The 22,609-nt window shown below is 45.1% G+C and overlaps 1 protein-coding gene across 1 annotated transcript in view; it reads right to left on the minus strand.

Moving 5' to 3' along the window:
- Positions 1–22,029, minus strand: part of CHRNB2 (cholinergic receptor nicotinic beta 2 subunit) — a 93,264-nt gene extending 71,235 nt beyond the window's left edge. Inside the window, exon 1 of the mRNA XM_078671192.1 lies at positions 21,985–22,029. Within this exon, the coding sequence (XP_078527318.1) occupies positions 21,985–22,014 (30 nt within the window). The 5' untranslated portion in view covers positions 22,015–22,029. The remainder of the gene's footprint in view (positions 1–21,984) is intronic.
- Between the last annotated feature and the right edge of the window lie 580 nt (positions 22,030–22,609).

The raw sequence follows: 22,609 nt of genomic DNA on the forward strand, positions 1-22,609 counted from the left end.
GTAAAGGTGGATAGGTTACTCGCCTGCAGGTGGCGCTAGACCGTGCTGACACCCCTAGGATCCACACAGGCCCAGCTGATTCCAAAATCCCCAGGAGAGGGAAGATCTGAGGAAAACACGATCTGATCATGGAGCCACAACACTGCATGTCCTCAAACAGCTGGCGCGTCTGCACCATGATGGCTTTTCCCCTCCTCAGTCCCACTAAGTCCATGAGGAAGAAAGCAATCACACTCCTGGGAAGAGGTCCAGTTCTGACGTCCTCATTCTGGACAGTCTGAAATGTCTTTCTTGCTTTTACATTCTGAAGATATTAATTCTGTATTGTGGGAACTGGTGAAACCAGTGAGCCATAGGAGAGCTCTCTTTGCCAGTGGATGCCTCTCTCTGCAGAATCTTGCCAGTGACCAGTAGAGGCTAAGATACTGGAACCCTCATGTTTTGGTACCTTGGTACTCCACAGACGATGCTAGTCTACAACTGCTTCCATCACCGCTAAAAAGATAGGATTCGTTTGACACTTGGCGGGTTCTAGACTCCATTGACTTGGACTTTCTTCTAACTGGATTGCTTGTTGCCATTAACTGCAACATCGGATCTTGCGATTACTCCAGGGACTTGATCTGTTGGGTTCTTTGGGGTATAGACAATGGGTTTTTGGATTAAGGATTTTGGATTTCAGCTTTGAGTACTGGAATCTTAGCCGCTGCAGCTTCAGCCCACTGAGGTGTTGGTCTTCGTATCCATGCTGGACCATCACAAGCACTTGATCCATAGACCCCACATTTGCATCTCTTGCACAAACATAAATACCTCGCAAGTGACAAGAGACCTGATGAGTGCCCAAGACTCCTGAGTAGACCTGAACACAACCTAATAAGACTTCTTTGGTGATTGGGGGGCAACATTCTAAAACAAGTTTGGGCAAAAACAATATTCTGGTGTTTCCTGCCAGCTGCTTGTTTTTTTAATGCTTACTTTGTTTTTTAATGGTTTTGAAAACCTTATTTGTTGGGGGAGCTATCAGGACCTCACCGATATGAAACAAAATTGGCTAAAAGCAAAATAAAAAGTGTATCTTAAATGCACTCATTGCCATAATCGTCAATGGCTTTGAAGGGGGCTTCTTTGCATGTGGATGTGCTCCTTGTGTGGATGAGCAAATTGCCTTCACTCACACTGCATTTAGCAATAGCTGAAGTGGGTTAACCAATTTTCCCATGCTATAGGGAGTGAAAATATAGAACAGGAAGAGACCAATAAATGAAAAGGGATATACATATATATTCAGACCACAAATACTAGCCCCTTGAGTATAGGAGCTATATAAAAATAGATTTGGGGGTTGTATCTTGGCCCTAGCAGTTGTTAGCAGCTTCTGGTTTTCTCTGTAGTTCCGAATTTTAACCCTTCTATTTACACATCTGTAAATTAATATTTCGTATTGAGTATAATTTCAGTTTCCATTTTGAATCTGAGTTTAAACAGCGTATACGTCCTGGAGTAAGTCTCCACTATTGGCCCCTCACTACCTAGAGGGAGTCAAATCCCCAAAGGGAGTATCTTACCTTTACTGTGTTATCCAGATAGAGTGTAAAAGTATTGTGGCCCTGGTAAATCAGAGCTAAATAACAGCACAAAAACAGCATGCTGCTCAGTAATCACTGACAACCTCAGATCCACCAAAAAAGACCTTGTTTCATGGATATTATGAATCTCTCTGACCCTCCCTGCTAACTCCTCGGAACTCATTTTTAAGGGGGTACTGATGAAATGAAAATGTTTTTGCTATTCTGTCTGTGCATTGTTCCACGTAAGTTAGCATTCGCTGCTCCATTTTATGTTTAGCCGCCATTTTCGATCATGTCATTAACTGCTTATTGCCTCCTCGTGAGACAGTCTGTGGAAAGTTTCATTTCTCCAAGGTTAGGCCTTGCTCTGCTAATGAATACACTGTTCTTATTAGCGCATACCTTTCCCATTAGATAGAGGCCTTCTCCCACCAGTCGAGTGGCAGGCACCTTGACCTTGGTTATAAGATACTGTGTGCCCGGCCTCAGAGTCAAAACCCATCCTACTGTACTTCTTTGTTTAGCTGCACCTGCCTGGAAAATTCCATTATGGGCGGGTCTTCCCTGGTTCTGAAATCTCTCCTCCTGGACTTACAGATACCATAGACATCCGTAATGCTAGGATTCTGGAATATCACTGTATTTAGAGTGGGACCTTGAGAGTGCAGTTTAGAAATGGGTATTACCAGAGGGACTACATTTACTGCACCTTTGACCCTCTGCCATTTCATCTGCTTCTGTCAGAATGTGAGGGGTCGATTTGGAGAGGAATGTCCTTCCATATCTGCCATATACAGTTTCTGACCAAATCAATTTCCAAATATGAGTTCACAGCCCTCTCAGAATGAGAACCTTGGGGATCAGTTAAATGATATTCTGTTTTCACTCGACTCAGGATTTGCAAATGACCTATGCATTCCACCAGTATCTTATAGCCAGACGTTTAATGGGAGAGGTATGAAATTGATCATTGATTTTATAATCATATCCAGCAGACATGCAAGCGGACTCAAAGGCTTTAGGACACACAAGAACGCCCCAAGCGATTGCTTTCCTCTGAGTGTAACTTTTTCCCTCCCCTGTACTGTGCTAAAGGTCCACAACAATTCAGAACATCTGGTTCAGGATATAGTCTTAACCAAAATAAATGGCTATTCCCTCTGGTCTCAGATAGAACCTTTAGAATTTACAAAGAGAATATTAGCTAATCAACAAGCACAATTCTTAACCTGTCTCAAGGAAACAGCTTCCCATGCTGATATTTTAGGATTCTATACCCAGATTTCCAATGAAATAAAGAATGCCTTAAGGGTGGAGAACAAACAAGTAAATAGGAATAATCAAGGATGGTTTGATTCTAGATGCACAAAGCCTATAGTAGCCTAAAACAAGCATTACACAAACCACCCAGAAATGGTCAAGAAATAAAAGCGTGTAGAAGGGATTATAAACTGGTCCTGAATGCTCGCAAAAGCAAACTGAAAGATAAGGCTTGGGCTGTCCTGCATGAAGCAATGCTAATGAGAGAGAATACAGAATTCTGGCGAGCTGTAAAGGCAGCATTCCTCACAATTCAAGACAGGCCCACCATAGAGATCGCTATTGATGAAGGCCAATGGGTGGGGCATTTTTCAAATATGTATCTACAGATACCAAACGAGTGACTTCAACATCCCACATTTGCCGCAGGGAACAACTACCCCAGGGAAATATCCCATAGACCTCATCTTTACTTTAGAGGAGGTCAACTGTGCAATAAGGCAAACAAGGGAGGGAAGGCTCCTGGCCCAATGCAGTCCCTGGAGACATTTTTAAATCAAACCTACTTTTATGGGGACCCTCTTAACACAGGTATTAGCAGCCTGTTGTTCCACAGGTTTCATAGAGACATGGTCAGAATCAATAATGGTTCCAGATTTTAAGAAAGGTGACCACTAAAATCCTGCGTTCTATCACCCAATATCACTGGTGGATTCGCTGGTAAAGATTGCAGGGCGTATAGTGCTCAATCGGCTACAAGACTGGGCAGAAGATAATAACATCCTATCGGAGTTACAATTTGACTTTAGACAAGGTCTAGGTACAGTGGAACAAGGTCTTAACCATAACATATTATTGGGGAAGTATACATGAGCTAAACAAGGTAGATTATGCCTTCCGCTTGTTGACTTAACAGCAGCCTTTGACTGTGTAGATCATGTCAAACTATGAAAGATATTGGCAGATATAGAGGTGGAAGCTCCATTAGAACAGTGTCTGAGGCAACTCTATAACGAGGCGAAAGCAAGGGTGCGATACGGGGCCAAGGGCGAATGCACTGCACCGTTCAATTTGGAGAAGGGGGTTAGACAGGGTTGTGTCCTGGCACCGTTTTTATTCACACTTTATACCAATGGCTCTGGCAAAGCCCTGGTGGATCAGTGTCATGACCGGTACCAGATAAACAACAGTCCTATAACCGCCCTGCTGTACACGGACGATGCAGTGCTGATGGCTCAAACTCAACTGGGGCTACAATGGGCATTGACAAACTATATTGCGTATATGGATAACCTAGATCTTAGAGAGAATTCGTCAAAAACTTTTATAATGAAGTGTGGGAGAGGCAGTACAAAATGCTGGGACGTATATTTTGATAATAAAAACATGGAATTTACCAAGACATTTTCCTACTTAGGTATCCTTTTTGATCAGAAGGGGACCTGGACCCAGGCCGTCAAAGCCTGGAAGTTATTCTTCATGAAGCCAACGGCAGCCCTAGCTAACTTTGCAAGGAAGTTGGGAAGAAGACCACCTGTGAAGATGCTGCATATATATCAGGCAAAGTGTGTCACAACGGCTATTTATGGTGCGGGCGTGTGGGGGTACTGTGATTCTAAACCCAGCCAGCTGGTTGAGAATGCCTTTTTAAAAATGTTATTGGCCGTCCTGGGTAGTACATCTAATTACGTATGTTACTCAGAATTAGGTCTACGGTATATTTTGGACCTAATAAAAGTCCAACCTGTCCCTTTATGGCACAGAATCTGGACTTCTTCAAAAACTATTTTTAATCAAGAGAAATTAAGAGATACTTTTGAGTTACAGCGGGCACTCGTGATTCGCTGGCTAAAATACATAAAAGAATTTATGAATGATCTGGGACACCCGGAATATTATGATGATGCCGGGTCCTTAATCTCTGTCTCCAGAAGGGATTTTAAAGGAACATGCATGACACATCTGGCAACAAATAGTTTTTCAGCAGAGGCTACAAGATCTACGGTACAATCAAATCAAATGATATTGACCACCTATGATATTCAGCTGTACCTAAAAATTCTTTTACATTTTTACAACAGATTTGTACTGACCCGCTCTAGACTTGGAATTTTCCACCGTTTAACGAGCTTCCCTATAACAAACGATTGGTCCAAGACATTGAATAATTGCCCATGTGACTACATGGCCCAGCAATTGACAATACATGTAATTTTATTTTGTAGATTTTATGAAACACAAAGAAAGAGATGGATTTTACCCATCTTAAGATTGCTAGGTTTGAGACAATGTCGCCCAGCTTTTTTAATGCTGACATTTTTAGACAATTAATATTTTAAAAGGCTAATTGTGCCCTTTTAAAAAAAATGTAATTAAATTTAGAAAAAACATTACTATATGAAGTCTGTAAAGCAAACCGAATGGAAACTTAACATAGTTTGCTTTTTAACTTTATATTGGCAAAGTTTTGGATAATGTAATTAACGTCGGTAATTGTATTATGTATGCTTTTATGATTTTCCTACTAAAAATCGAATAAAGCATTGGTTGATTGATTGAGAGCATTGGGTATTTCTGCTTCAAACCTACAGGACCAGATCACTGGAAGCCAAGTTCTAAAGCCATCTCACCAAAGGAAATCTATATAAACTCCAAAAGGGAAGGTTTTATCCACTGCAGCAGGGGGAGGGCACCGTCCACCAGTCTTTGAGTGGGAGTTCAGGCAAGAGCCAGGCAGACTGCTTGACACAAAGACAAGGCGTTTTTGTCTAGTTTTTGGGTCTCGCTGGCAATGCATCCCGCGCCGTACACATGCGCGCGCAGACAGACACTCGCTCACACACACACACACCCTCCCCCACAGTCACACACACGCACTCCAAGACACATACACACACACGCACGCACGCACACACATACACAGCCCGCACCCCCCCCCCCGCACGCGCGCGCGCACACACATGCTCCCCCCCCCTCGCAGCTCAGCAACCCACTCACCGGCTTCCTTCGTGCGGCGGCTCTCCTCAGCTGCAGGGCCCGGCAGCAGGACTCTTCTTCCCTCCTTCGGCACCGGGGCGCAGGGTAGGCTCCTGCCTGCTCCGGTGCTCCAAACAATCGCGGCTCTTCCGTGGGAGGCGGGGTAGGCTCCCGCCCTCCTACTTCCTGTTTCCGGTTGTCGCGCCGGCCTGCCTGACTTCCTGGTCGCAGGCCGGCAGAGTGACGAGGATGTTTGATTTGCGGTATTTATTTATTTATGCATTTTTATATAGCGCGGACTTTACCCGAAGGCGGTATTTATTTATTTATGTATTTATGCATTTTTATATAGCGCGGACTTTACCCGAAGGCGGTATTTATTTATTTATGTATTTATGCATTTTTATATAGCGCGGACTTTACCCGAAGGCGTCAGAGCGCTTCACATTAGGAACAGAAATGAAACATAATGAGAAACATTACAAAAGAACAGGTTGCAAAAACATACGTTACTTACATAAGGTAATAGTGACAATTGTGAGCAAACAAAATACATGAGGTAGTAAAAACTATGAGCAACCAAAAATACATGAGGTAGTAAAGGTAATAGTGACAATCGTGAGCAAACAAAATACTTGAGTAAAAATTGTGAGCAACCAGAATACATGGGTAGTAAAGGTAATAGTGACAATCGTGAGCAAACAAAATACTTGAGTAAAAATTGTGAGCAACCAAAATACATGAGGTAGTCAAAAGTGCACAAGAGGAAATGAAAGTGACAAGTGTGCAGTTATAAGAGAAAACAGAGTATAATTAGAGGTATAGTCCTGCAAGTGACAAGTGTGCAGTTATAAGAGAAAACAGAGTATAATTAGAGGTATAGTCCTGCAATAAGTGCTAGACACTCAGGCTCAGGAACAAGCATTACATGGGCAAGGTGGCACTTGTGCAAGTATCAAAGGCAAAGACATGTGAGAGGTAGCAGCCGTGTGTTGCAAGGGCAGAGTGGTGTGTGCATGTTACAAAAGGGCACCGAACACCAGTACATGGAAAATACTGCAAAAAGGCAGACCCTCCAATCACAGGCATACACTGGGAAGGCACTTCCATGGTCATGGAAAGTAGAAATTATCAGTAGTTGGAAGTCTTCCTCACAAATAGCAAGAGGACGTGAATTACTTTTGGAGGTGTCTCTGGAGGAGGAGAACTTTGAGGTCCCTTTTGAAGGCCTGGGAGGAGGCGGTGGTCCGGAGCTTTTTTTTGTCCTCTCGCGGTTTGTAAATACAAAACATATTGCATTACAAATGCTATAGGTATCACATTTGCGAAAGTTATAACTATTGGCATTGTAAATGACGAAGCTATTAATTTAGCTATTTAAAAAAAAAGAAACATAAATAAAAACTTTGCCATTTACAATACCAATAGCTCAAACTTTCCTAATGCGAGACCTATTGCATTGCAAATGCTTGTTAAGACAAGACTTCACTTTGGAAGAAGTTAGATGTGTAGGCAGATGAAAACCTCCCCTGATGACAGTTTTGCTGATTCCTTCTGACCAAAGCATCTAATTTCACAGCCAAAATGCTTCAAGCTCCATAAATGTGCAGTCATGCTGTGACTGCTATGTGCCTGTGTTGTTAGAGACAACTTCTTTGTTCTAATCCGTCAATGAATCAATCATTGGATCTTGTAAAGCGCGACTTGTCAAACCAGGGTTCTCCAGGCGCCGGGGTTTAGTGAGCCTCGGTCGGATGGTCATGCTGGTCGAAGAACCAAGTCTTGAGCTTGTTCCTGAAGTACTCTAATGATGGGGAGGTGAAAGGAATCATCAGAGTGCTCAGGAGGCTTCAGATGGAGGGCTCAGGTTGGGCTTGAACCGTGGATGCTCAGCTGGAGGCCCGGGAGCGGTCCCTCCGTGCTGTAGCAGCAGCGAGGGGAGTGGCTACCAGGGCCAGGTAAGTGGTCTAGGGCTAATCCGTCACAAGGGAATTTAAAACCAATGACATAAGGAACATCATGCCTCAAAGGACAACCCACAATACTGCAGAAAATACTCCATAACTTGAACCAGCGGCACCCTACAGCCAGAGCCAAGATATGGAGTATTTTCCTGGCTTTAGTGGATGTCTAGTGAAAAGCAGTGCTCTTCATGGTGCTTAACTTGTAAAAGAAAGAGTGCGGGTGCTTGAAGCTTTGATCAGAAATCCACACCTAGTGCAATTAAACATCCGCAGTCTGAATACCAAGGGTGGTAGTCTTAAATCACATGATTCCTCTTATATTCACTACCAGGCACTCCCTGCCCCTTTATCTCACTCTTGCAGGATCCTGCTTTCTCCCTGTGTGATGGGTTTTCCATCTTTATCTGACTCCAATTTTCCAGTTTGTGTGTTTTCCCCTCTCTTGCTCTCAGTAAATATCTGATACAGAAAAACAACTGCCGGTCCCCAAAGTAAGTGCAGGTGGCCCCCACCACCAACCACCGGTTCAAATTAAGCACTGAACTTCTTTGGGATATGGTAGGAAGGGTGGCATGGCGGGAAGAACCTGTGGGTTGCTCGAAATAAACATTTTCCAGAATGATGCAAACATTTTAACTTTGCAACATATCTCTGATTCGTAATACAGTTGCAGTTGCGTGGATATTGAATGGATAGACATTGACTCTAGTGAGTTTCGGAAAAGGATCATAGTGGGAATAAAAAAGCAATGTGAAACAGTTTGATGCAGTGTGGGTGGGGCAAAGGAACAATTTGAGAGGGACATAGGAGCCTGATGTATAAAGTGATTTAGCGGCCACAACCCTGAATTACAGGTTGTGAGACCACTAAATCACTTATTTTTTTAGTGCTATCCTCATTTCACAATTAAGAAAACAATTCTGACTCACAAACATTTTTAGAAACCCATAACGAATTGCGGTTTGAAAGTTCATGTTTAGGGCTTTCCTTCCAAACCGCGAATCGGTAAGGTATGTACCGGTGGTTTGCGATCATAATTCTGGTGGGGCCGGGTTGGGGAGGATTCAATAGTCTACCACAAAGGAAAATTAAATAAATGATTCATTTTCCCTCTTCGATGTCTGTCGAAATGTCCCCACCCGGCCTCACTGCCACACCGCCACCGCTCTTACCCGCACAGGCCGCGGCTGCTCTTTAAATCCCCTACCCTTTGGGAATCAGTGTGACAGCTGCAGGGAAAATTGCCAGTGGCTCAAGAGATCTGTGTTCACTGAGGTTTTCAGAAATAGAAAGATTTTTTTGTTTTTAAAGGATTCCTAGCTCCCTTAACCCCTTCCGCGCTGCGCAAATTCTCCCGCTGCGTGGGAGAATTGATAAGTGGGCGGGATTTGGTTGGCCCCCTGCCATCCTTAGCACACGCCCACCGTGACGTCGGACAGCCGGGGGCCGTCCTGAGCACCGAAGAGCTTAAGGAACTTGTATGCTAAAAAAAAAATCCAATATGGAAAGTAATCACAGGGATGATGGCCTACTATCCTCTGCATGCCAGCATCGCTGGGACTGCCAATTACAGAGGGTCGCAAACTGCGAACTGCCTAATAAATAATAATTCGGCAGGTCATTCTATGACCCTTGGAGATTGGGTATTTTGTGAAATTACATATTTCTACATAGACCTGTTTGACTCAAAAAAGCACTCATAAAAAATCAGTGCAGCATTTGCAATCACTTTTTGTGAATGTAAACTTAGTACATCAGTCCCTTTGCTTTTTAAAACAAATACATGTATTGGTGTCTCCCAGTATTGAAAAGCAGAAGTCAAACAATTAGCTTCGAAGAGTGTCAAATAATAGGAATTCGTGAGATTTAATCACAAACAAACAGAAGTATCAGAACACTGAAAATGGTTGTAAAACCCAGTAGAGCTGTGCAATTGTTCAAATAAACCTATAGGAACTCTGACCTCAGTTGATCTCGCTTAATTTGACCTCAGTCTATGACTGAAAAAAAAAAAAATGGCCTGGATTTTGTAATATTTTTGTGGCTGGGTACCTGGTAAAGTCAGGAGCAGCTATTTTGACACCGCGGTAATCACTGTCATTGGCATCTGTTGACGAAATAAATAGGGGGCGTCCAGGCGTTTGTCCAGGATACGTAGTAATTTAGATAGAGGGCACAGTGGGGAGTCAATGAAGTACTCCCCAGGATGCAAAGATGTGGTGAGTGAGTCTTTTTTATGGCCCTAGTGGAGGATTATGAAAAGAGAGTTGCCATAGACTAGTCTGGACATGATCAAGGCTGGGTAGATTCCCATGATGCACTGGGCCAGGGACAGACTAATTTGCATACAGCCAGGTTCTGAAACTGGGATGGTGCAATGAGCTAAAAAACGGTGTTGGATCTAGCCCTGATCTCTTGACTGGGTGAGAGTACTCTGCTTAATTCAGAGACTCTGTCCATCACCACCCCTTGTTGTAAATAATTTTGTCAACCCTAAGCGTGGAAGGGTATACTCAGATGTGAGTCCCTTGCTCATTGCACCATCAGGATTCAAGCAAGCCGGGCCGAAGACGCCTGAAATGGCAGAAACCGGTCCCCGGAAGCTTGTTTCCTTCCCAGTGTAAGAATTGGCTTTTGTAGTCTGGTCTGCCCTGTTCCCATGATGCACTGGGCCAGGGACAGACTAATTTGCATACAGCCAGGTTCTGAAACTGGGATGGTGCAATGAGCTAAAAAACGGTGTTGGATCTAGCCCTGATCTCTTGACTGGGTGAGAGTACTCTGCTTAATTCAGAGACTCTGTCCATCACCACCCCTTGTTGTAAATAATTTTGTCCACCCTAAGCGTGGAAGGGTATACTCAGATGTGAGTCCCTTGCTCATTGCACCATCAGGATTCAAGCAAGCCGGGCCGAAGACGCCTGAAATGGCAGAAACCGGTCCCCGGAAGCTTGTTTCCTTCCCAGTGTAAGAATTGGCTTTTGTAGTCTGGTCTGCCCTGTTCCCATGATGCACTGGGCCAGGGACAGACTAATTTGCATACAGCCAGGTTCTGAAACTGGGATGGTGCAATGAGCTAAAAAACGGTGTTGGATCTAGCCCTGATCTCTTGACTGGGTGAGAGTACTCTGCTTAATTCAGAGACTCTGTCCATCACCACCCCTTGTTGTAAATAATTTTGTCCACCCTAAGCGTGGAAGGGTATACTCAGATGTGAGTCCCTTGCTCATTGCACCATCAGGATTCAAGCAAGCTGGGCCGAAGACGCCTGAAATGGCAGAAACCGGTCCCCGGAAGCTTGTTTCCTTCCCAGTGTAAGAATTGGCTTTTGTAGTCTGGTCTGCCCTGTTCCCATGATGCACTGGGCCAGGGACAGACTAATTTGCATACAGCCAGGTTCTGAAACTGGGATGGTGCAATGAGCTAAAAAACGGTGTTGGATCTAGCCCTGATCTCTTGACTGGGTGAGAGTACTCTGCTTAATTCAGAGACTCTGTCCATCACCACCCCTTGTTGTAAATAATTTTGTCCACCCTAAGCGTGGAAGGGTATACTCAGATGTGAGTCCCTTGCTCATTGCACCATCAGGATTCAAGCAAGCCGGGCCGAAGACGCCTGAAATGGCAGAAACCGGTCCCCGGAAGCTTGTTTCCTTCCCAGTGTAAGAATTGGCTTTTGTAGTCTGGTCTGCCCTGTTCCCATGATGCACTGGGCCAGGGACAGACTAATTTGCATACAGCCAGGTTCTGAAACTGGGATGGTGCAATGAGCTAAAAAACGGTGTTGGATCTAGCCCTGATCTCTTGACTGGGTGAGAGTACTCTGCTTAATTCAGAGACTCTGTCCATCACCACCCCTTGTTGTAAATAATTTTGTCCACCCTAAGCGTGGAAGGGTATACTCAGATGTGAGTCCCTTGCTCATTGCACCATCAGGATTCAAGCAAGCCGGGCCGAAGACGCCTGAAATGGCAGAAACCGGTCCCCGGAAGCTTGTTTCCTTCCCAGTGTAAGAATTGGCTTTTGTAGTCTGGTCTGCCCTGTTCCCATGATGCACTGGGCCAGGGACAGACTAATTTGCATACAGCCAGGTTCTGAAACTGGGATGGTGCAATGAGCTAAAAAACGGTGTTGGATCTAGCCCTGATCTCTTGACTGGGTGAGAGTACTCTGCTTAATTCAGAGACTCTGTCCATCACCACCCCTTGTTGTAAATAATTTTGTCCACCCTAAGCGTGGAAGGGTATACTCAGATGTGAGTCCCTTGCTCATTGCACCATCAGGATTCAAGCAAGCCGGGCCGAAGACGCCTGAAATGGCAGAAACCGGTCCCCGGAAGCTTGTTTCCTTCCCAGTGTAAGAATTGGCTTTTGTAGTCTGGTCTGCCCTGTTCCCATGATGCACTGGGCCAGGGACAGACTAATTTGCATACAGCCAGGTTCTGAAACTGGGATGGTGCAATGAGCTAAAAAACGGTGTTGGATCTAGCCCTGATCTCTTGACTGGGTGAGAGTACTCTGCTTAATTCAGAGACTCTGTCCATCACCACCCCTTGTTGTAAATAATTTTGTCCACCCTAAGCGTGGAAGGGTATACTCAGATGTGAGTCCCTTGCTCATTGCACCATCAGGATTCAAGCAAGCCGGGCCGAAGACGCCTGAAATGGCAGAAACCGGTCCCCGGAAGCTTGTTTCCTTCCCAGTGTAAGAATTGGCTTTTGTAGTCTGGTCTGCCCTGTTCCCATGATGCACTGGGTCAGGGACAGACTAATTTGCATACAGCCAGGTTCTGAAACTGGGATGGTGCAATGAGCTAAAAAACGGTGTTGGATCTAGCCCTGATCTCTTGACTGGGTGAGAGTACTCTGCTTAATTCAGAGACTCTGTCCATCACCACCCCTTGTTGTAAATAATTTTGTCCACCCTAAGCGTGGAAGGGTATACTCAGATGTGAGTCCCTTGCTCATTGCACCATCAGGATTCAAGCAAGCCGGGCCGAAGACGCCTGAAATGGCAGAAACCGGTCCCCGGAAGCTTGTTTCCTTCCCAGTGTAAGAATTGGCTTTTGTAGTCTGGTCTGCCCTGTTCCCATGATGCACTGGGCCAGGGACAGACTAATTTGCATACAGCCAGGTTCTGAAACTGGGATGGTGCAATGAGCTAAAAAACGGTGTTGGATCTAGCCCTGATCTCTTGACTGGGTGAGAGTACTCTGCTTAATTCAGAGACTCTGTCCATCACCACCCCTTGTTGTAAATAATATAATGGGTAGATCTAAGAGCATCATTTTTTGTCATTTTGAGAGCCGACAATATTTTGTGTATGGTTGCCGTGGTAGCGTCAGTGATTTGTCTGTCGTGAAATATTGCAGGGTCTGAAATGCTGCTTAGAAGTTACGTCTTTCTGACAAGTTTCCACTTGCATCTATGGAATGGTGGGAAGTCACTGTGGTATGATAAGGCTGCACTTTAGACAATAGATGACAAGGAATTGCTTCTCATATTGTGATTGAGCCATTGCGGTGTCATCCACATGTATATGTTGGTGAGGCTAGCTTTGAGTTGGGGATGAATTCATTTGATTTGATGGGAAGATGCCATTGAATATCATTTGTGGACCTTTGCATGATGATGCAGTGTTAGACAACTAATTACCTCAAGGACTCAATATGCAGCACACATAATATGAATAAAAAACAAGCTGAGAACATCCCAGATAACCAGGGCCCTAATATACATCTACCCCTGAAGAAAGTGGAAAGCCATTGGAGAGTTGTGCCTGAGAAGGGCAATGTTAGTGGTATACTATGGTTAACGGTGCCAAGGGTCATTGAAAGGTCAAGCAACTTGACCAGGTTAGTATCTCCTGCACTTAAGGCCTGAAGTAGGTCCACGGGGAACTTTAAGATTAACCACAGACTTGGAGGGAGTCATACTGGCTAAACGCGAGACGGTTGGAAATTGAGACATGGCCTTGGTATTGTATGACCCCAGCGTTGTCACTGGGTCTCCCCATAAAGAGAGGTTTTTGTGATGAAATAATCATTTTGGTGGTCTACGTTTTCTGTAAGCTGGTTCCTTTTGCTACATTTAGGAAGATGATGTTCATGATTTGACCCACATGGAAACCAGGGCCCTGAGGCATTATATGACCCTGATATTTCCCTTCAAACCTGTAGAGCTGGGATACTGGAAGCGAAGTTCTGAAGCCATCTCACGAAGAGAAATCTATATAAACTCCAAGAGGAAATCTTTCAACCACTGCAGTTGGTGAGGAGAGGGATCTTCAATCAATGCATGACTGGAAGAACAGGAAAAAGACGCGAAGACTGTTTGACGAGAAGAAGAGAAACATTTTTTTGTCTCATTTTTAAGACAGGACTTCTCTTTGGAAGAAGTTAGATGTGTAGGCGGATGGAAGCCTCCCTTGATGACAGTTTTGCAGATTTGTTTTGACAAAAGCATCTAGTTTCAAAGTAAAATTGCTTCATGCTCCATAAATGTGCATTCAGGCTGCGACTGCCATATGTCTCTGTCGGGCAGCGGTCGAAGTGCATTAAAAGAAAAAGTATGGGAAATGTGATGCTGCATGCCATGGGGGCAGGGGCAGTGAGCGTGGGAGCGGAGTCAAAGGTGTGGTTAAAAAAAAAAATCCTGTAATTTGTTTTTAATCCTTCACCTTCAGGTAGCCACATATAAAATAGCACACAGCTTAAATGAGAAATACATTAAAAAAAAGTTATGTTAATCAGTGTCAAATGCACTGTAGTACATTATGAAATCTCTATTAGTTAATGCACTGCAGAGGTCTAAGTGGAACCAGAGAGCCACAGAATTAAATGTTGATTAGTTGGTGCAGTGGAGAATAGTGACTTGTGTATTTTTAGTGCTACGAGCTCACAGCCTGACAGAAAGCAATATGTAAGTCATTATTCTAAACTTGCAATACACACAGTGTAAGACAGACTGCTACAAAATGAGCAAATAGGTTAAGAAGAAATGGTGCTTCCAAAGTATATATTTTAGTAATACTCAGACTGTACGTAATGCATTTTTAGGTTGAGCCGAACGCATGCGCTGTCTGGAAGACATGCTGCGTTCAGTATATGGGCTTAGTTCCACCCCTCACAGCCAATTTGTTCTAGTGGGTGTTGTTCCCATGAGCTTATTTTTCAATGGCTTATTGTCCTTAATTGTCCCACCTTCTTGTGTCTTGCTCCTCCCCTGGAGTATTGGCCCAATACGGTATTCTTTTCTGAGATAATTTTTTTCCATTTAGGTTTGCGCACTCTTTTTTTAAATTCCACAGCTAAGCAGGTATTTGTGCTGTATATGCTCTGCTCTGTTGAAATAATGCTTATTGACATCTCACTATTGTCTCATTTGTGATTATGTTTTAAAGGGAATTGGCAGTTGTGTGGTATCAGGAAACAGGGGGGTCAGATTTACAAGGCCCTTGCGCCACTTTTGCGTCATTTTTAACATGGCAAAAGTGACGCAAAAGTGGCGCAAGGAGCTTGTAAATCTGTCCCCGGGTGCTTACTTTTCAACGGATTTCCGCTATGAACATTTTACTATTGCTGCTCATTTGAAGGAAATCCAATGCGCTTTATAGGTAACCACGACCACATCTTTGCAAATGTTTTATATGTAATGCAATGCGTTTTATATTTTACCACTTCGCATTTCTGGTGGATGTTGTAAAGTGGACACCGGTCTGTCTTCATATTGGCGATCTCGTTTTATGTTGTCGCATTGTATCAGGAAACAACGCGTTTACTTTTGTTATTTTAATTAATGTGGATGTTTTTATGGGAAAATTCTCGTTTTTGGTTCTCTTAGTTGCGCCTAGGATATTGGGAGGGGCGGGGTAGAGCGAAGGCCATGTACCGAGTCACGCTGCGCATGTGCTAGCCTTTTTTCACATCATGTGATGCTTGTTTGCATGTTATTTTCACATTACAGGTTGACTTTGGTGCAAAAAGCGACCTGATACTGTGTGCACTTCGTACTAACCGGTGCCGAGAAAACGGATAAAAATAAGTTGTGTAGGGAACCTCTTCTGTCCATCCCAACACTCAGAGGGTTGGTAGTTCTGCACTGCAGCTGCTACACAAGTTACTGGGAGCTGGTTCTAACTGCCCGAGGACAGGCAAGAGTGCCTCTTGTTGCCCCCTGCCCTCCAGGTTCACACTGGCCTCCTGCGGTTTTGCTGAGTGTTTTGTTGCTCATGGCAGGGTGTTGCCAGCCTCACCATGTTGGCAGCAGTGGTATATACTGATGTGCATTTTTCGCAAATGATGCACCCGGCAAGTCGGCCGCCGGGTTGGGGGTGGGAGAGGGTACGCGTGGAAAACACTGCAACTGCTTTTGTTACAGGGGGCTGATATTACCGGACCCAATAACAACAAGCATTGGAAATGCAATAGGTCTCGCACCATTAGAGTTAGTGCTTTTAGAATTGTTTATGGTTTTTTTTTGTAAATGTTTAGCATTTTTGTTTCCTGTAGCCAATGCTAAAGAATTACAAATAAAAAAAGCCATAAACATTTCTTAAAGCTCTAACTGAAATGGTCTGAGACCTATTGCACTGTGTGAGGGTGAGGGGTTGAGGGTGAGTGAGGGTGAGGGTGGGTGAGGGTGAGTGAGGGTGAAGGGTTGAGGGTGAGTGAGGGTGAGGGGTTGAGGGTGAGTGAGAGTGAGGGTGAGTGAGGGTGAGGGTGAGTGAGGGTGAGGGGTTGAGGTTGAGGGTGAGGTGTTGAGGGTGAGGGTGAGTGAGGTGTTGAGGGTGAGTGAGGGTGAGGGTGAGTTAGGGTGAGGGGTTGAGGGTGAGTGAGAGTAGTTGAGGCTGAGTGAGGGTGAGTGAGAATGAGGGTGAGTGAGGGGTTGAGGGTGAAGGTTTGAGGGTGAGGGTGAGGGGTTGAGGGTGAGTGAGGGTGAGGGGTTGAGGGAGGGTGAGGGTGAGTGTGGGTGAGGGTGAGTGAGGGTGAGGGTGAGGGTGAGGGTGAGTGAGGGTGAGTGAGGGTGAGGAGTTGAGGGTGAGGAGTTGAGGGTGAGTGAGGGTGAGGGTGAGTGAGTGTGAGGGGTTGAGGGTGAGTGAGGGTGAGGGTGAGTGAGGGTGAGGCTGAGGTGTTGAGGGTGAGTGAGGGTGAGTGAGGGTGAGTGAGGGTGAGTGAGAGGTTGAGGGTGAAGGGTTGCCAATAGGTCTCGCAGTAGGAAAGTTGGAGCTATTACAATTGCAAATAGCAATGCCTTTTATTTTTGTTTTAATTTAAAAAACATAAAGGGCTTTGTCATGTACAAAACCAATAGCTCCAACTTTCCTACTGCGAGACCTATTGGCAACACCAGTGCTTTTTTTTTTTTAGTCAAAGCAACACACGCTCTTGCGTACATGCAGGCACACCACCCAAGAGCATCTGACATCTCTGAGAAAATATGTAAGTACATTCATATTCTGTTCACAGTATATTATGGTCAGGCATGTCTGAGGACATCTTAGGGCCAGGCATATGAAAGAACATGCATATGTTAAGGTCATGCATACATCTGAGAGGGTTCAGAATAAAAGACAACCTGTCTTCACGATCTTGGGACATCTACTGGGCACGTGACCTTCCTCATCGCCTCAACCCTCTGCATAGGGGCTAAATACAAACATCTAAGAATTAAGCAAGTGCAGGTCATGTTCATATGGTGCATAAAAGGGATGTCACATGGAGTGTGGCCTTAAGGCTGTGAAGTAACTGCTCTCATAGAACCAACATGTGTGCACATATAATAATGGGCGTTTTCAGGGTGTGGCAGAGGGGTCCCTCGAGGGCATTGTTCTAGGACCTCATACTTTCCACTATTTAATTAAAAAATGTAGGATCTCGAATTCACACGCACACAAATTAACACATTCCACTTGCAGGGTGTTGAATTTGTGATAACTTAGGGATTGTGAGCGCATCCTGAGATGTATGACTTTTGCTTGAAATAAGATTACACACTGTCCTATTTTCACACAATGGTAGGCACTGGCTTTGGTTTGCTTCACTTTGATGAATGCCGATCTGAACGCAGTGATACAGAGCGAGTTGCCCAGGATCACACAACTGAGGCAGTTCCTCAGAAGACTGCCTCTGCAGCAAACCCCCTGACCGACACAGCGTAGATCTTGTTGCAGTGACAAACAGAGCTCTACAGACACGTCCCTGTATATCTGGCGCAGCGCAGTGCTGTGAATTAGATTACACAAAACGGAGGGGTGTACGCGTGATTGGGACAGTAAAAAATACAAGTGCTTTTAAATGACATATTTACATGAAACATAAAATGAGTATCGCTGCGGCGGGTAACAGTAAACCTCGGTTATTCAGCGCCAAGAAGCTCCAGAGGTGAACGTGCAATTAGCAAACATGCATGTTACATTCACGTTTACATGCACGAGCAAATGAGGCGATCTGCCAAAAATGTAAAGATTTTTGTTGAACCTCGGTAGTCAGGAGTAAAACCAGCATCATCTCCCAGTCCCGCCACGTTCCTGCCCCCAAGCAAACCTCTTGCTGTAGCAGTAGCGCCACTCCAAGAGACCTAAGAGCAATGCAGGCAGAATGAGAGAAGACTGCCACATATCGGAAATGTAAGATTATAAAGGGACCGCGGAGCCGAATGGGAGATTTGACATGGCGTGGAAGCCATCTATTTCACTAGACGGCAGTGTAAGCGCCTCTGTCATCTGCAAACACCCCGCCCCCCAACAATCCCCTTTACAATCAAAGAAACCTAACAGTCTCTGTGAAGTCTGAGAGTGAGTCAGGGACGCATCACAGCATCACGGGCCATGAGAGACGGAACGCAGGGGTAAAATCTGCACGGAGCAGAGGCAGGGGAGAGGGGTGACAGGGCAGCATGTGACGGATGAGGGGCCGCTAGCAGGGTAAGGCAGATGGAAAAGGAAGGAGAGAGGGGTGGAATAAAAAGGAAAAGAAACAAGGCGGGCAGGGGAGGGGGCGGAGCGGGGAGAGCGGCATGTGGGTGTTAAGAAGCCGGGCCAAGATAGCACAGAGAGCAGACAGTCAGTCAGGAGAAATGCACAAGGCGGGCAGGGGAGGGGGCGGAGCGGGGAGAGCGGCATGTGGGTGTTAAGAAGCCGGGCCTTTGAAGTGAAGCTAAGCTTCACTTCAAAAGGTGTCGGAGGAATGCGGCTGACGGCGATTGCGGCTGTGCACGCGCTTTTAAGCTCAATGCACATGCGCATTGAGCTTAAAAGTCACGGGCACTGCAAGGAATCGCCACGATTCCTTGCTTCTTAGTTAAAAGTTGTTTAAGCCGCAATAGGCTCGCAAGCTCGATGCGCATGCGCATCGACAGGCGAGACCTAAAAACGCCCCCCCAGGGGTCCAAAACTGGCCCCCACCCTGGCGGTCCACCGGGGAAATGCCAGGTGCCCGCTATGGCCAGTCCGGCCCTGGCACCTGGTGAGCACAGCAGGTGGTCTCTGCATCCTGGCACTTTCCTCGTCACACAGTGATGCCTTCTCAGCTTCGGCACAGCGTTGCATGCACTTGCGCCAGTGTGTGCTGCTCAGCGCATGATCAGATTTCTGTCCCATCCAGTGCTTTAAATGTACAACAGCATTTGAGCAAACAGATAAGCACTTCCTGGGATCACAGGAGATCAAACCGGACTCCTGCCTATATCTATGGCCTTCATACCCTGATCTGACAGGAATGGCAGCATGGCATAAAACTGCAAGTACTTTTCACTGCAGGGATATGCTAAAGAACAGTAGATGTTGCAGTACTCAGGATAATGTGCTGCATGGCTAAATACTTATAGGGTCTCAAAGGCGAAACCAATTGCATTGCAAATGCTTGTTTTTATATAGCTGTCCCTTAAAAGCAAGCACTTCACCACTCAGCTGGTAACTCTCTTGCCCTACCACCCAAAAATAATATATCTTCGTCATCACAAAGCCTCAAGTGATTCCATCAATTAAACCGGCTCCCAAGCACCTTTTACATTTGCAGATTAAGCTGTGGTGCACATTTGCATAAGCGGACACACTGGTGAGAAGGCTTGTTTCTTGTTTAGCTGTCTGCCTGCCTTCGTTTTCACAACACAGGCAACTGTCTGCCTTACATATCAGCTGAAGCATTTAAATGATCAGAATTAACTGTCCCAGGCAGGTGTAATTTTACAAAAAGTAGGGGAATGGTTTATGAGGTAGCACAGAGTCAGCTGATGGTGCAGCTATGGCAGTGATCTGAACAATGGGAGGCACATGAGCTCTTGTTGGGGCACATATATAAGCAAGAAAATAGAAGAGGTGACGCGTCACATCTTGTGGCCGTATTATTTCACGATTTTGTCATTTGCCTTTAATGCTTACTGGGCATATGTTTCACCTCATTAGTAACAGTTCAATACCCAAATACAGCAATCAGCAAGTGAAAGTGGACCAGTTCAGTTAACCTTTGGAAAGGGTTTGCCTCTGCACCGCGCCATGTGAGATTTTTTTTGGTAACTTTTGATCTGCAAACATGATTTCATGATCACTCAAAAGGGGATGTATGACGTTACAACGCATGCTTTTACATCGCATGCCTTTACAACGCGGTTTTTACATCGCATACCATTACAACGCCTAGCGCTTTTGGGTGTTGGATAGTGAATAGTTTAATTTACTATTCCAACTCCAGTCCCCGTGGACACTAGGGAAGGTTATTGGATAGTAAATTAACCTATTCCCTATCCTAGAGCGCCCCCCAGCGCAATGCGTTGTAATGGTTTGCGTTGTAATGACCGCGTTGTAATGGTAGTGCGTTGTAAAGGTTTCGTTGTAAGTGATGTTTCCCCTCAAAAGACTCTGAAATGCCAAGTGTGTCTCCAACTCTTTTACGTGTTTCCTGGATCAGGCAGAAGTGGATGATAAAAGTGGGTGGCAGTGGAGGAAAAAGATGGGCAGCGCCACTGGTGAAGTAGGCTGTGCCAATGGTTGGAAGTTGCAATCTTCTAAGCAAGCCTTTGGACCCTGGGATATATTTTTCTTTTTCTTTACAAATGGGATAACTATCGCCATTGTCAGTCATCGCAAGGAAAGTTAACGCTGCCTAACCCTGATTAATATTACCATGTTAGCATGGTATTTTCAAGCCCACGGTACATGGCGATAGTAACAGGGAAGGGGTGTCAAAACCCATGTACTAATCATCGCGATGGCGATTTAAAATCCTGCGTTAGTCAGCGATACGTTGTGAATGTCCAAAAATCGGCTGAAAAGTCCCATCATCGCTACTTTTAGCTCTGTGCCCAACACTGCCCCTGCTGGAAGCCAGGTGTCACTGTGAGACTGGCAGCATGGTGACCGCGGCAATCAGCTTCCCCGAAGTCTGACCATTTGTTTTATCCAAAAATACTGTCATTTTAGTGATGCCAACTTAGGCAGACACCTTGCATCTGGAATACCTGCATCTTATAAGGCGCCTGGCTTTGTTCCCTTTCATGCTGCAGGTAGTTGTCCTGCTTAACACCAGCAAAACGGCAGGTGTAAAATCCCTGGAGCTAAAGCGGGTTATCCCCTGTTTTTGCTTCGCTTCGCAGATCTGGCAGTTCGTTTTGAATGTGGTGTTATGGTTTTCTCGTGTGATTGTGCACGGGAACGCCTAGGCTGCATCTCATTAGTGTTAGTTGGTGGTGTTCACCCTGGAGATAAATTTGGGGGCAGTTATCACGGGAATACTGGTGTTGTCTGCAGTTTGCACCAGCTTGTGAATGGGGTGTTATTTCTATCACCACTTTTGATGCTTTATAGTGGGGATAATTCAGAGATAAATCCTTGTGAACATGCCCCTTAGTTTTTTGTGTTGCGGAGTTAAGTCGCGGAGTATTTTCACGACTTGACTGTGGGTAGTGATGTGTGGTGGGCCTGGTAGTTTTCTATGGTAGGGAGGGTTTGATTGGCCGTGCCAGATGATTGTGGTAAAGTTGTGGTACCCAGGGCGACAATGAAGTTTACCCAGGACAGTGATGTGAACTTGCTAGTAATGCAGACATGGTGTATCCTTTGTCAAGGGGAATCAAGATGATGACACAGTGTGTATGTAGAATGCATGAGTGGTCTATGTAAACATCTAAAGCACACATTGACTGCCTGCAAATATAAACACCAGCACACAAAATCAAAACAAGCCAGAGTTGGAAGATGCTGAAAGGTGTACGGTACTCACCACACTGATGAGTTGGGCCAGGGAGACCATGAGTTGCACCGTCACCAGCTCCGACCCATTGGTGGCAGGTCGAATGAGCTTGTTGTATCGCGACGGGTTCAGGAGGTGCTCCACCAGCCTCTCCTCGGTGTCCGTAGCCAGACTCCCTGTAAAACCCAAAAGGCAAAGACATCATGAGACCAGGAGAACCCTTTCAGCTGTCCTTGAAAGAAGAAATTGCTTAGAAAACCCCAGACAATGGGCCCATATTTTTATTGCAACTTCAAGAAAGCCTATGTCTGCATAAGCCTTACATTTGTGAACAATTCAACAATGTTCTTTTGAAAGAAATGTAAAACAGATGAAATATGCAAGGGTGATTATTGAATAGCACTGCTTATGACAGGCTAGGGCATATACACAACAAACACATCCTAAACAAAAATTCCACAAATCAGCTGCTACAATACTTTCTTAACAAAGACCACATCCTGACTTGAAATTACAAGCCAGGATGCATCTGCAGTTTAACAATATGAAGACTTGATGAACCGTCACACAAAGCTGATGGGAATACTAATTGAACAACATAAGTATCCACTAAACGCCGTGGCCTGGATGGGCAGCACATCCAACCAAAGGCAAA

Source organism: Lissotriton helveticus, chromosome 12 (genome assembly GCF_964261635.1).
Source record: "Lissotriton helveticus chromosome 12, aLisHel1.1, whole genome shotgun sequence".
NCBI classification, from domain to species: domain Eukaryota; kingdom Metazoa; phylum Chordata; class Amphibia; order Caudata; family Salamandridae; genus Lissotriton; species Lissotriton helveticus.